We start from the raw sequence: 14,151 nt of genomic DNA, 5'->3' as shown, positions 1-14,151 counted from the left end.
TTTTCAACAAGCCTGCACCTTATTTTGAACTTAACAGGCAGTTAACTTATTTTAACAAATTTCCAGGGTCCCTTTTTTCTATCCAAGGTTAGTAGCCTATGTTTAATTAATCGGTTTAACAGTATGATTAGGCGTGCCTACAGTCCACTCTATGTATATCTTATCCTCATTGGTACATGTCAAGAAGAACTTGGAACGAGCTTACAACCAGAGGCGATGTCCACTACCACGCTACACGTGGCTCTACCAAGTTAGATATAACGAGAACACGCCTAACAAGCACACAACGCCGTTTCTCTGCCATGGCATTGAAGCTGTTTAACAAGCTGCCGGAGAACTTTGAGAAACCTTGAGACCAAGAATTTTGAGAGAAAAATGAAAGACAAACTTACTCAGTCGGCCTATTTCTCCATCAAGGATTTCCTTGAGGATAATCTAGCGAGTAACTGACTCAAAACCCTACTTCACCCGCCAAGTTTGTGAGTTGACATATTTGTATACAATATTATTTTTTTGAAATATGACAAGAACATTTTATTTTGCTATTTGATATAAAATTAAGAAAACTGACGCAGTTAATCCAGTAAACCTGGTCAAAAACGAAGAGATGGTATTAAGGTATTAAGTGAATCATTTAAACATTAAACACTTCTTGGTATGTATTGTTTTGGTTTGAATGTGTTTGGTTGTCAGTGTTTTTTTTTTACAAATAGCTAGGCCTAAGTTTTATTTTCTTAATTCCTCAATATAACCTAGCTACACTAATGAAAAATAATCAGTTTTAAAAATTGAGATGGGGATATTTGTTTTTAAAACTAAACAATTAAGTAGGCCTAGCCTAATTTAAAATGAGGTACTGATGGAATTGAGAAACGATTTTGGTTAGGAACCGGTACTGGAACCGACATTGAAAAAGTGGTACCGACCCATCATTATTAAAAATCAAACCAATTGGAAAACTAGCTAGACAACGGGAACTATGTGCAGTGGCATAGCTTGGCCAAAGGAATGTAAGGTAGTGGACAACACATATGTTAAATTTTTTAAAGAGATAAAATTGAGAAAACAGTACATTTAATTATTTAAGAAAATAAATAGATTTGTTTTATACAGCTGTCAATAATAAAAACAACTGGTGTAGATCTCATTGAATCAAAATAGCCATAAAATTGTAACTATTGACAGTCTTAGGTTACTATCTCAAAAAGCCTCATCCTCTTCATTTACGTTAGGCCTAATCAAGGTTTTACTTTACTTCCACACAAACTTTACTACTTTTGGTCAAAATGCAATTTTTAATCAGCATTTTACTTCGGTTTTTTAACAATATCGTTGTGCAGGTTTGGTTAGGTTACCTCGGCTGGAGCCTCGGTGGCACTGCGGTTGTAGATGCTGGATATCTTGAGGTCGTTGTTGGGCTTAGGAGTCCAGCCAGGGTCCATGGAGGACGCCTCCTCCTCCTCCACCGCCGGCGGACGCCCCTTGCGCCTCTTGGTAGGCACTGATCAACAAATAAATCAGTTTGAGGTTAACAATATAAGCATAAAGCACAAGGGCCTAGGTTGTTAGCCTATTTGTGCAGCTATAAGCCTTACCTAAATAGGAAAGAGTAAGATAAATAAAAAACTTAATACAAAAAAAAATTAGAATATTCTACAGTCACTTATTTTACTACAGTCTAGTATTTTTATTTTTTTCACTTTTGGGCAAACTTCTATTACATACTAACAAGTAATTTTATTTAGAAAGAAACATAGCAAAAGCATATTGCACAACCAATTGACACATTTGGTTAACGAGCAGAAATCAAAAATATCCTGGTGTCTCATTATTGGATTACTATAGGTCGGCCGGACAGATAGCGACCTGCGCGAGGATTCATCGTGCATCTAAGAGGAGGTCCCTTTCTAAGCGGCCGATCTACAAGGCTAAAATATTTCCTAAAATTGTCAGATGTATTTCCTATTTAAAACTAAAATTAGATTTAACGAATACTAGGTTTGCTGCTACAATGAAGGAAAACATGTTTTTTATGAAGACTAGTTGCTCTGCCCGTGCTTCGCTACGGGGTGAGAATGCAAAAAAGAAAAATAGGTACCTTTTAAGATACTATAATCTACTATAAGAAACAGTTACAACACACTTACCAGGAAACATATATGCAAAGGCTTAATCGTGCTTATTGATTACCGGTATTTAAATGAAGATCACTTAATGAATTACAGTACTATCATTTTATATAGTGTATAGCATTTAAAATATATTCAAAAGTATAATTCATTGACCACATGGCACCATGAAACGATTCTCCTTGTAAACAAATTAAATTAAATAGCAGAACAGCATTTCTGACAACAGCTGGAGTTTCATAACAATGTTTGTTTCCCATGTTAATCTTATAGAGAAATACGAAACTTTAAAGGGCCCCAGGGCCTTACTCTCGAATTATTTTTCTAAAAAGAAAGTTTCCTGCACAACTTCTTGTTACCCTCTTTCCAATGACACCAAAAACATGTCAATCGGTTCAGCAGTTTCGGAGGAGTAATTGTCACAAAAAACCTGTTTGCGTATTAAATAAGTACTAATGTACCTGCTGCTCGAATTCGAGCAATTGCTAAGAATTACAGGAGTTATTTTAAAACGAATAACAGTCTTTATTTCTGATGACTCACTTAACCCCATGCTTAAAACTTCTTTAGGCCTATCACTTACTCAATGAAAATAGGCTATAAGATATAAAAATACATGAACAAGAGTACAATTTTGATTGTACTCTTGTTCATGTATTACACTCAATTCATTAGAGCTAATGTGAGATTTTCTTGCCTTATACCGACCTTAACTTTGCTTGTCTAAATTTAAATGCTTAAACTTAGTCAAATATACTTGAACGCTGCCAGTTTGATCACGAGAAAAGTTTAAAAGGCCTCATTAATGTTTGAATAATTGGAACAAACTGACCCTAAATATCTTAAGTAGGGCCTACTATCTTAACCCCTAAAGTTAAAGTATAGGTATTCATTTTTATTTTGAACAGTTATGTTTATCCATAGACAAAACATAGTCCCTTAGTAGATTTCCCATTATTATAGAACAGCTGAAGCCAATTTTATTGTTAGTTCTGTCCGGTTTTTTGAGGATGTTGTGTTTTGTTTACAATTTGTTTATATTATTTTAGGGTTATTTTCTTATTATTTGTTTCTCACTGTTTGGTTATATATAGCTAGTGGACAAGTTATTGGTTATGATTAGATAGTTTTATTTGGTTAAACGAGGTTTTAAATTACTGAAATAACAAGAAACAAATTTAAACAAAACACGACATCTACCTACATAAAACCGGACAGAACTAACAATAAAATTGGCTTCAGCTGTTCCATAAGGATGGGAAATCTACTAAGGGACTAGGCCTATGTTTTATCTAGATGGTTTATCTCCACATTTCCTACATTCATCCCTCTTTGCCTTAAACGAAGCACAAAGGTTGGCCTATATCAGCATCTAAATACTAGAACCAAATTAAAAGTTCAAACAAATTAAATACAAATCCTCTGCAAACAAAGTTGATTTGAGAAATAACAGACGCATAATCTGAAAAAATAACTCAGGGCCTAAACAGATCCCAAATCTCTAACCTAGCTCTCACTCTGGTTTACCTACATGTTTAAGTTCATACTAAAAGTATTAAGTGGTGAACATTACCTGGACAATCATCACTGCGATTGACCTGACGTTTGGATCGATGTGACATTATGATTTTTAAGCTTTAAAAGAACCCCCGTCTTCTGCAGCTTTGCAGCCTGTAACAACAAATCAAACATCACATTCAAGATCATCTAACTTACATGCTAAAATAAAACTAAATACTGTAAGTTCCTAGCTGAAGCCAGTTTGCAAGACTGCACACAGACACGTGTTATGTAAATTATGTCAGGGTAAGCCTTAAAACAGTCTTAAGTTATCAAGAACAAACTTAGCATGTACCGGTAAATATAAAAACATATATTTAAAAGTTACTGCAAACCATGCAATCAAGAGATTCAAAGTGGTTAAGTTTCATAAAAGGAGAAGGTGCTGGATACGTGGCCCAACAACAAATGATCTTGGTAATGAAACAGGTGATCTTAGTCAGTAACAAAGCTACACATATCATCTCACATTATACACGAGCATCCTTCAGTCATATTTCAAGGGTTAAAATATGCACCTATCTGGCATCTCCAACTTAATAACTGATAATAAGTTAATTGACAATTGGCCAAACTAGTGATCACTTTAAGTCGAAACAAAAAATAATACTATAGTCTAAGGACTTGACGATAAAATTCCTCATTGGTAAACATACCGCACCTGACTAAGAACATTACACTTAGGCCTACCTAGTTTATAAACATTTCATTGCACAAACACAGAAGTTACAACAAAGGTCTACTTGATCAAATGCATGTACCCACACCTATGCCAAGCTGGATTAACTTATAACTTAATTAAGGCTTTACATTAGGCTAAGTCTATTGCTATTGACAAAAGGATAACTTTAAATACTTACTACATAGCTGGGGTTGGAACTTTTACTTGCGAGAAGGCCCACGAATGTACATATCTGAAAGATATTGAATTGAGTTAACTTAGAGTAAATAAAAACATAGGCCTAGACTACGCTGACTATGTAGGCCTAGTTAGGCCTACCGTACTTTTAACATTATAAATTAGACTCCCTACCCTGTTAATGTTCTTAGGACAACGATAGGCTAAGTTTAATCATTAACTGAAATAGACTTAGGCTAATTAACTTATTATGACCTGGCATGTTGATTTGCAATTGAAAATAAAAGTTTTGTTTGGCTACCTAAACTTAAAGGGGTCAGTAACTTATACCGGTATTTATTAACTTAAACCTAGATCAGTAACATGATTTAAGTTTAGCCTAAGTAATAATATTAAGTTCCTACTTACCCTACTCTATAAGCCCCCACAAAACCAACCCCTAGTTAATAACAGACTCAAGATAAGATAAAGTCAAACTTCACTTAAGATAGGCTTAAATTTTTATTGAAGCTAAACCTATTATAAAAACCTATATTTAAAATTATGTCATAAGTAGGTTAGTAAGATGGGCCTAGAGTCACATTATCAATTGACTTTTAAAATTACAAGTTTCAACAAACAAATTTCAATCAAAGCAGTAAGGCTACTTTGGCCAAGCCAATTCAACCTAAAGGGAATAGGTTTGCTGTGCTAATTTAAAGGATATCAGGTCAAATTTCAAAGTTATTTAAAATATTTATGATCTTTTATGAGCACTGATGTGTGGTGATGGGAATGGATATGCAATTTTACCAGGGGTATCACAAATTATTTAGTAATCAGCAATTGAATTCATAAAAAGGCTTTGGTCTAGGCTATGACAGCCCCATATTTGATCACAAAATATAGGGATTAAACACTGAGTAACATAAAAAACTTTGCTTTTAAACCCTAATATGTAGCTAAATTGTTCGTATAACATCCTAAAAGTCACAAAACTTACAAATTTCAAGTTGTGTTTTGTCATTAAGAATGTCTCTCAAATAGGCCATTTGTGATGTAAACATTGGAATTATGAAAACAGTTACTGCAGTTTATAACTATAATTTAATGTTGCTGTTGTATTATTTGTGTGTAAGAATATATTTACTACGATAATGAATGCAAAAAGCGTCCGTATTAAACATTTAAAGCTTAGAAAATGGTAAATAAAAGCTAACCCACGGCTGCATTTAGGCCTATTAACATTGACAACACAGATGGCAGCACTATCGATAAGACTTTTACCAACAACCGAGTAGGATTAAAACTACTATTTTCACTTAAATTTATCGCCTTAAATACTACAAATATGGTAAATAAACATACTAAATAGTACAGCAACTAAGTAAACCCACTAAAACGACCCACATTAAGGCACAATTCACTAACTGACGCACACTAAAATACGAGATGCCATGTCTCTGTCATCAGCCTAACCAACATGTCCTCATTCCAAATTCCCACTTCGACATAAGCACTATTCCTATTTACACATAAAAACCCACTTTTATAGAACGATTCTTGGATATTTCAACTAGTATATCACATGATCAAAACTTATTTTCAATGCACATACACAGCATATTACCTAAATAATATGAGATAGTGTCATTTGGCGCCATCATGCCTGAAAAAATAACTGTAGAAGTTCACGTCACGTGACCACTTCGCGAGATCTCGGCTTCAGCGATACATTTTTGGAATCCAGATTCCAACAGAATAGCCAACATAATGCATCTTTTAGAACTTGTATAACAAAATGTTTCAAATATCCACATTTATGTATTGTTGGTGTAAAAAAAAATTTTATTCAAAATAATAAAAGTAAAACCATTAACATTGACATGCGATATATTACATTGTTTAGAGCTTACAGAATAGGACAACACTGGACAGGTTTTAATAATTATTTTAGTATTTGTTTTTAAATGTTGGTCACATTTGATCAATTCTCATCATACAACACAACCAGTGTTGCCACTTTTAGGGTAATTACCCTTTTTTAGGGTAATTTACTGGTCTTAGGGTAAAGTTTAGGGTAATGGTAGATTTAGGGTAATTTTAGGGTAAAACTAAAAGTTAGCATAACAATGGAAATTTTACTAAAAAAATGAAAAAAACTTCAAAATTTGGCAAAAAACGTTCATTAAATACTATGGCCAAGCCATCATATTCGATTCAACCGGTTTAAATCGATTGCTATGATGAATTTTTCATAATAAGTTATCCTAATCGATCTTATCAATAGTTGGGAATTATCTGTTTTAGAATGTATTCGATTCTATAACACGTTATAGGCCTAATAAAATATGAAATATTATTCGTTACTGGGTTTGATATTTAATTATGTGATTGAATTGAATTAAACTGGATTATTTTACAAATTGTGTCAAGAAATGTGTACTATGTATAGATTAAAGCTTTGGTGGTACCGTACTGTATTTTAAAGATATGATTGTTCAAAAACAGTAGTAATGGGTCGATACAGTAAAAAAAAATACGATAGTTCTTGATTCGATATTTTTCGCTAGACGATAGTCGATAGAGCTGATCAATATCAACATTTTGTTCTTCTTTCGGGTGGTGTTTTAGAATCGAGTATAATTTTACGTAAATTGATTGGTATTGGAACTTCATTTTGTATAATTAACCACCTTATATAAGATTTATATGATTTTAACAATGTTTTATAGCATTAAACGCAAATATTAACATTTAGGGTGATTTTTAGGGTAACTCAAAGTAGATTTAGGGTAATTTAGGGTAATTTTAGCCCGCCTTTAGGGTAAAATCGCAACAACGCGGTGGCAACACTGAACACAACACAACATCAGCATTCAGCAGTACAGTCATGTCAAACAGAATCAAAATGAAAGTGTAAACAAGTATTCATTCAGTATAGCATAGCAGACAGTAGCAAAACGCTTATTTTTAGGATAGGGATTGGTTATCCCTAGTTTTAATTCATAATTATTTTGTATTCCTTAAGATTAATGTGTCATATCTGCATTAAGAAGATTAAAGTTGAGCTTTTAAAAACTGAAGTTTTATTGCACCATATTTATGTAAAGAAGATTGGACGATAATACAAGATGGATGAGGTTAGTTGAAATCTTAAGCCTAAGTACTTTCTATTTAGGGTAGCCTAATTAATTTGTCTCATACTTTAGTAGTAATCAATATGATTATTATAGACATTTCTCCATCTGGCTTACAACTCTATATGTCTAGTTTAATAAGCCGTAAATAATGTGTACGGTAATTTCCTTTTCCATCACAGAGAAGCAGCATGGGGTGTTCAGAATCTTAAGAAGTTAACTTATTCTTAAGTTGTGGTGGTGCTTTAAGTTATTCATGATTTAACATTAACATTTAAATAGAGAATGTAGTGGATCTGGATAGTGGATGGGACACTCGAATTAGAAAACTATTCGTTATTCGATAGTTCTGTTGTCTATTCGTTATTCAATTCAGCGCAAGTCGTCCGCATATTTTTTTTCTAACTTAATAGATTTTTGGTATTGGGGTAAGGTAAGTTTTAACTTAAAGGTTAAAAAGTAAAATGCCTATTTAAATTTATCGTATGAGCTATTAGTGTGTAGAAAGATAAGTTTCCAACTCAAACCCAATGAGGTACGGTACTTATCTAGATCGAATCCCTCCGGTGACAATAACTTTTTGTCGAAGATTTTGCTTAGAATGCGATTACTTCTTAACTGTACATCTTTTGTTAGAATTTGTCATTTATAATTTTATTTTATGAACAGAACTATTTTTTGTTATTTATTATTAAACCTTAAATTTAAAGGTTTAGGCTAGGCCTACTAATACGTTAAGGACGGGTACTCTGCTAGTTTTCAATATATTCGCACTAGCTGTTGGTAACCTATTTGTTCTCATGAGGAATGTACAGTACTTGCCATAGCCAGCGCCAATAAGTTAATTGATGTTTTTTTTAATAACCTTCCTGTAATATTTTTAGTCAATGAAAATATTAGCATGCTAATTATTTTTCTGGCTGTTGATTCGTTTTTAAATAGTTTTTTTTTATTTTCAGAATGATTTAGGGTTTCGAACTGCAGATGAATTCACTAAGCTCTACTATGAAAGTATGGATCGGAAAAGACATGTAAGTAATACACAAAGTTAGGTTTCTTTAGAAACAATTTGTTTTAAACAAAACCTCACTTTTCTAGTCAAAGGCAAAGAGGTATGCTCAGTTGACAACATGGATTATTCTCTGAGAAAGTAACTTTAGACTTCACAAATAGATCAATGAAATCTAAAGACTGCTACCGGTACCTTTAAAGGCAAGAAATTAATTTTGAGCAGATTTTTGTTTGGTACTCATGAGATGAAAAGTTTTCTTTCCCGCCACACACTTGTTTTCCACCCATTTTGTAAGGCTATAATTATTAATATAAATTTTTTTAACAATAGGCTAGTTAGGCCTAATTAATAATTTTTTATTAGCGAATTTCCCATATAGGGAATAAGCTATTACCGCAGTAGCCTACTCCTGGACGCGGGACCGATTTTTATTTTTGTTTTGAGGTCCCTAGAGGCCAAAAACGCCATCCGTTCAAATTCATATATATATATGTGACCGTTAACATGATAATTAACCGATTTTAATTAAATTTGGTATAAATGTGTAAACCTACATTTATTCAAACGAGTTCGCGAATCGGACTTTGGGAACGGGGGTTTACGGGGGGTTTTATGGGGTAAAAACAGGTTTTTCCCATTTTTGACCCAAAAAACATAAAATTTAGCAATTTCTTTCCAAACCATTTTGTAGAGCTTAAAAAAACAAATAATTTAATATATTGAAGCATTATTATGCGCCTAATGGTTACGGAGAAAATTAAAAAAAATGTAAATTCAAAATTCTTATGTTATTCTTATGGAGAACAAGTAAACTGTTGTAGTTTGCTTGTTTATGAACATATTTTGATCAAATTTGGAAAATGTTTTTATTTCTTACTAACTATTAACATTTTACAAAAAAAAACTGTTTAACCCTCCCTGATGCAGCAAACCTAAGTACTTGTAAAACTAATTCTATTTAAATAGGAAATAAATTTTATATTTTTAAGTAGACATTTTAGTATCCAATCAGGCGAATGGAAATTCGCTTAGTCTGCTGGTTTGCTGCGGCGGGGGTATTTAAATATTAATTTAATAAACGAATGGTTTTAACTCTTCCAACAGACAGTAAGAACATTAGGAAGTGAAAAACTTAACATTTGCTTGCTTTTATCATAATCTTACTTAATAAATTGTTGCAGCTTATGTCAAAGTACTATATGGACAATGCCTCTCTAGTATGGAATGGAAATGGAAGAAATGGAGCAGATGAAATTCAAAAGTTTTTAGCCAGTTTGCCAATTAGCATACATAATTTGACCAGCAAAGATGTTCAAAGAATTCCAGGTACGGTATAATATCATAAGTAATATTAGTCTCTTACGTTAATTTGATTAAAAGTTTATTTCCCCTCCTCCAGCTCTATAAACTGAATGGAGACCGATTTTTTTTTGTTAGAACCATGGATCTCTATATTACTGCACACTAATGTTAGGCTACAACATATTTTACATCCATGGACAAACAAATGTATCCGGCAGAAGATTTGTTAAAAATTGTTAATTTTATCATCTTATACATTAAAACGTGACAGGGTTTTTTTATTTCACAATTCTGAATCAACCACTTGACGGATTCTCATGATCTTTGTATTGAAAGAAAGATAATTTTCAGAACTAGGGAATGTCGAAGCCATAATTTTATGGGAAAAGATTTTTATTTTAAAATACTAGCTACTTGGGATGTATAAAAAAATCAAATGAAAGCTCAATAGAGCAATGGGGGAATTGCGGGAAACCCTAAACTAAAATTATGGCTTCGACATTCCCTAGTTCTCAAAATTATCTTTCTTTCAATACAAAAATCATGAGAATCCGTCAAGTGGTTGATTCAGGGTTGTGAAATAAAAAAACCCTGTCACGTTTTAATATATAAGATGTTTAACCACTTAAACTTTCCTTGGATTAGAAATGGAATTGATATACCTTCAGTTTTAGTTGACTACTCAATTCGCGTACGTAGGACGGGCCAACAGCTCGTTTAGCTTTAAATTAAAACACAACAAAATTTCTTTCAGTGCTCATGCCACCGTTGATAGAATCATTAACTCTGCATGTAACAACTTTGCGGGTAATATGTTCCAAATTTACAACAAGACAGTTTAGTTGGGAGATGAATCTCATGAAATCAGACTAAGAAAAGTGGTTGTCTAACTTATCTGTAATTAAAAAAAAAACGTTACTGATGATATTTGTGTTTTTCTACGCACTTTGTACTATGGTTTTTAATTGTATTTGTACTAATGCTTTATCAAATGCTACCAACCTGATTGACGTTTGTAATAGATGGCGCTGTTGGGAACAAGATGGCCTATGTCATACAGACTGCAGGAAATGTTAAATACCAGGGGAAAGAAAATAGAAAAATGTTTTACCAAACATTCGCAATCACAAATGAAGGTGACAAGTGGAAAATTGTGTCAGACTGTTTCAGATTTCAAGAACATGTTTCGTAATGATTAAGACTCTATTGTGACTACAGTACATTTTTATACTACTTTTAATAAACTTACTGAAATATTTTAATTTTTGGTGCATAACCCTTTCTTGTAAATTTGGGGGTAAAAATAAACTAGGTATGGTTTTTTCCGTCAAATGTATTCTAATTCGTTGTGGTCAAATATTATTCTGTTGTTAGGTCAAATTATTTAGGTAACACAGAATAGGAATGTTAACATATATTCCTTGCACATGACAAAAATCCTTATTCTCTTTTCCTTAGTCGATAGTACGAGTCAGTAATAGATAGTGATGTAAAATTCCCAGCCATGTACTGTACAATTTGGGACAAATGCAAAAAAGAACAAAAAGCTCTTGAACTACCTGTGCTAGAACCGGGTCCTAGATGCCATTTGTTATTGGGCACGGGGGCAATCAATGATTTTATCAAAAGGTCAAAGATTAGGTAGTAAAAGACCAATGTTTGGACCGGTCTGTACAAAAACATAAAACGTGTCAATGGTGCAGAAACACACAATTAGGCCTAACATTTTTTTATCATAACAGAAACACACAATTATTACACTAAAAAAAATTTTGAAAATTTTCCTTTCACATAAAGATGTTGATTTTGCCAAGAATGGTTTACAATAATAATACAGTAGGTAGGTGATTGGGCTACAACAGATAGCTCAACATCAGATTTGACTATCAATGTTTTATACAATTGCGTCAGTAAGTTCTGATAGGTGATATCTAGTTTCCCTCTTCCTATAGATAGTGCAGGAAGACGATTTCACAATTTCAAAAAATAAACATTCAATATAGCCTGCAAATTAAGTATAGTTCGGCCCCTTAGAAAGCGACCTCCTTTAGCATTAATTAGCATTAGCGCGCAGGTCGTTTTCCAAGCGGCCGAACTACAGTAGCCATTGATCAATTTAGGAAAGAAATATAGTTCAGTTGACTTACCCATGGACAAGTAAGGTACAGAGGAAACTTGATTATGAGAGGACCGTATGCTTTCAGCTTGCTTTGAGTCTGAGCGGCGAGCACTGTGCGGAAATTTGTATATCGCACAGGGTCTTGCCCTACGGGTGGGGATTGTTTAGACTTTACCCTACACCACTTATGTGTAGTGTACTATTGGATGTTTCCATATGTATTTACCTTACTTCTCTGTGGATTACCTAAGAAAATTGCAGTCCAGCTAGACTCAAAAAATAAGTCACACAACACAGTGTATAGTTCTGATATGTTGTCCTGATTCGTGTTACTTCTTCAGAGAATAGATTGAAAATGAATCCATTTCTCAATCAAGCTAAAATTACACTCAATCGCTATCTGAACGCAATCTAAAACAAATTCCCCTATCACCCTTGAGGCTTTTCCTCATCATACAAATCATGTAGGCTATTTTAAGGGGTTTTAATAGAAATAAATTTGAAAAAAAATTGAGCAGATGGGTAAACAAACACATACCAGCAACTACTAGATAAAAGTAACTGATTTACTTGCTGGATTGAGTTGAGTCTGCTGTCAATTAGGCTAGGTGTTTCTTACAATCAAGTACCCTACCGGTATGTCATTATTAAATTGTACCATTGGACTCAATGGGTCCATTGGATATAAACCAAATGGGTCTTTTTCCGTTAATTAACTACTACTACTTTTTTAATGCAATTCCGTTTATTCACTACCAGAATGTTTTCATAATCAGCAAGCTTGGTTGGTTATATGTTAGTTTAGAATAGTTTCATTTCATAATTGATATATTCATAGACTAGGCTAACTGTTATAAAAATGTCAGAATTGCAATAAAAAAGTAGTGGTAGTGAATTAACGGAAAAGAACCAAAAAATGTTCTCATATCTGCACAGAAGCAGATTTGGGCTCGGCTGCTCTAGTGGGTAAAAACCATCTGTCTTAAAGGTCTCTTTGGAATCAACAACACCTTTTTAGATGTGTGATAGATAATGCAGTGAAACTGGTTTGTATCTACCTGTGTTGTAAGTCCATCCATAAAAAACAAATGGATCTCTGACGAAGACAACTAGGTCAACCGTCAATGTTCCGATAACGTCAAGGAGCCATAAATGTTTTTTATTTTAAGGCAAGACCATTAATAATCAATGTTTTTCATTTGAAGTTTTTTGTGTGCTTTCTCCCTTGGCTAATTTTACCTTGATACTAGCTAGTTGTTATACATGGCATATAGGATGGAAAAACATTGATGTTTTGAAAAAAAAAAACATTGGATTCTATCAATCCTCACCCATACACCACAGAAAGTCTTATTTTCCACCACTCTTTTGAGTACAGTGATGAAAAAACTGATAATGATACAAATAACAATTAAAATAGACTGCCCATAAGAATCTCCCAATCTACAAGATCTATTGATAATTGGGTTGGTTCTTTTCCGTTAATTCACTACTACTTTTTTAATTGCAGTTCTGATATTTTTAACAGTTAGCCCAGTCTATGAACATGAATACATATATAAATTATAAAATTAAACTATTCTATAAACTATACCAACCAACCAAACCTCATCTATAGACTGAAAGTTAACCATTCTGATGAAGAGTGCTTGTTCACTTAACAAGTTATCTTTGTGTCAGCCTAGACTGTTCTTTGTAAATTATAAAATTTGTTTAAAATTGTAGTTTAGGACGACTTTCATGATTTTAATATTGCACATTATTTAATTTATGTTTTTGATAAGGACTGTAGTGCTGAATTTATGAGTTATGAGACTTCTTAATTTAGTGTTAAATGTCATGGCATTCTTCTCAAATTTCTGTTTAGAGATGGGACATTATGATTTATGGATAGACTTGTTGTGGTCTTCACTCTTGAACATTATGGAACTCTCCCGTAATCGCAGAATCACATTCAAGAGAAAAAACACAATAAATCCCCACAAATCTACATTCACATTAGTAACCAACTAATTAAAATTTCAAAGCATAAATCTAAATTATATACCAGA

The 14,151-nt window shown here is 33.1% G+C and overlaps 2 protein-coding genes across 2 annotated transcripts in view; one reads left to right on the top strand and one right to left on the bottom strand.

Annotated features, from left to right (window-relative positions):
* The window catches only part of LOC128995473 (PHD finger protein rhinoceros-like), a 30,134-nt gene extending 23,928 nt beyond the window's left edge, over positions 1–6,206 (bottom strand). The window contains exons 1-4 of the mRNA XM_054420492.1: positions 6,158–6,206; positions 4,550–4,603; positions 3,703–3,800; positions 1,356–1,501 (exon numbers count right to left, since the gene is read on the bottom strand). Of these exons, the coding sequence (XP_054276467.1) occupies positions 1,356–1,501; positions 3,703–3,751 (195 nt within the window). The 5' untranslated portion in view covers positions 3,752–3,800; positions 4,550–4,603; positions 6,158–6,206. The remainder of the gene's footprint in view (positions 1–1,355; positions 1,502–3,702; positions 3,801–4,549; positions 4,604–6,157) is intronic.
* Positions 6,207–7,464: 1,258 nt separating this feature from the next.
* On the top strand, positions 7,465–11,239 carry LOC128995333 (NTF2-related export protein-like). Its single transcript, XM_054420317.1, has 4 exons — positions 7,465–7,670; positions 8,627–8,698; positions 9,861–10,005; positions 11,004–11,239. The coding sequence occupies exons 1-4, from the start codon at positions 7,662–7,664 to the stop codon at positions 11,171–11,173; spliced, it is 396 nt and encodes a 131-aa protein (XP_054276292.1). The 5' UTR covers positions 7,465–7,661; the 3' UTR covers positions 11,174–11,239.
* Positions 11,240–14,151: the final 2,912 nt, after the last annotated feature.

The sequence above is a fragment of the Macrosteles quadrilineatus genome, unplaced genomic scaffold (assembly GCF_028750875.1).
Source record: "Macrosteles quadrilineatus isolate MER2022 unplaced genomic scaffold, UCM_ALF_1.0 Scaffold_5__1_contigs__length_97177068, whole genome shotgun sequence".
Classification (NCBI taxonomy): Eukaryota; Metazoa; Arthropoda; class Insecta; order Hemiptera; family Cicadellidae; genus Macrosteles; species Macrosteles quadrilineatus.
This window is presented reverse-complemented; position numbering and strand designations above follow the sequence as displayed.

What these genes read in the sequence shown, in the direction of transcription:
- LOC128995333 (XM_054420317.1), top strand. An exon ending in GTATGGATCGGAAAAGACAT is followed by an intron (nt 8,699 to 9,860) that starts GTAAGTAATACA and finishes AAATTGTTGCAG; the next exon opens with CTTATGTCAAAGTACTATAT. An exon ending in AGATGTTCAAAGAATTCCAG is followed by an intron (nt 10,006 to 11,003) that starts GTACGGTATAAT and finishes CGTTTGTAATAG; the next exon opens with ATGGCGCTGTTGGGAACAAG.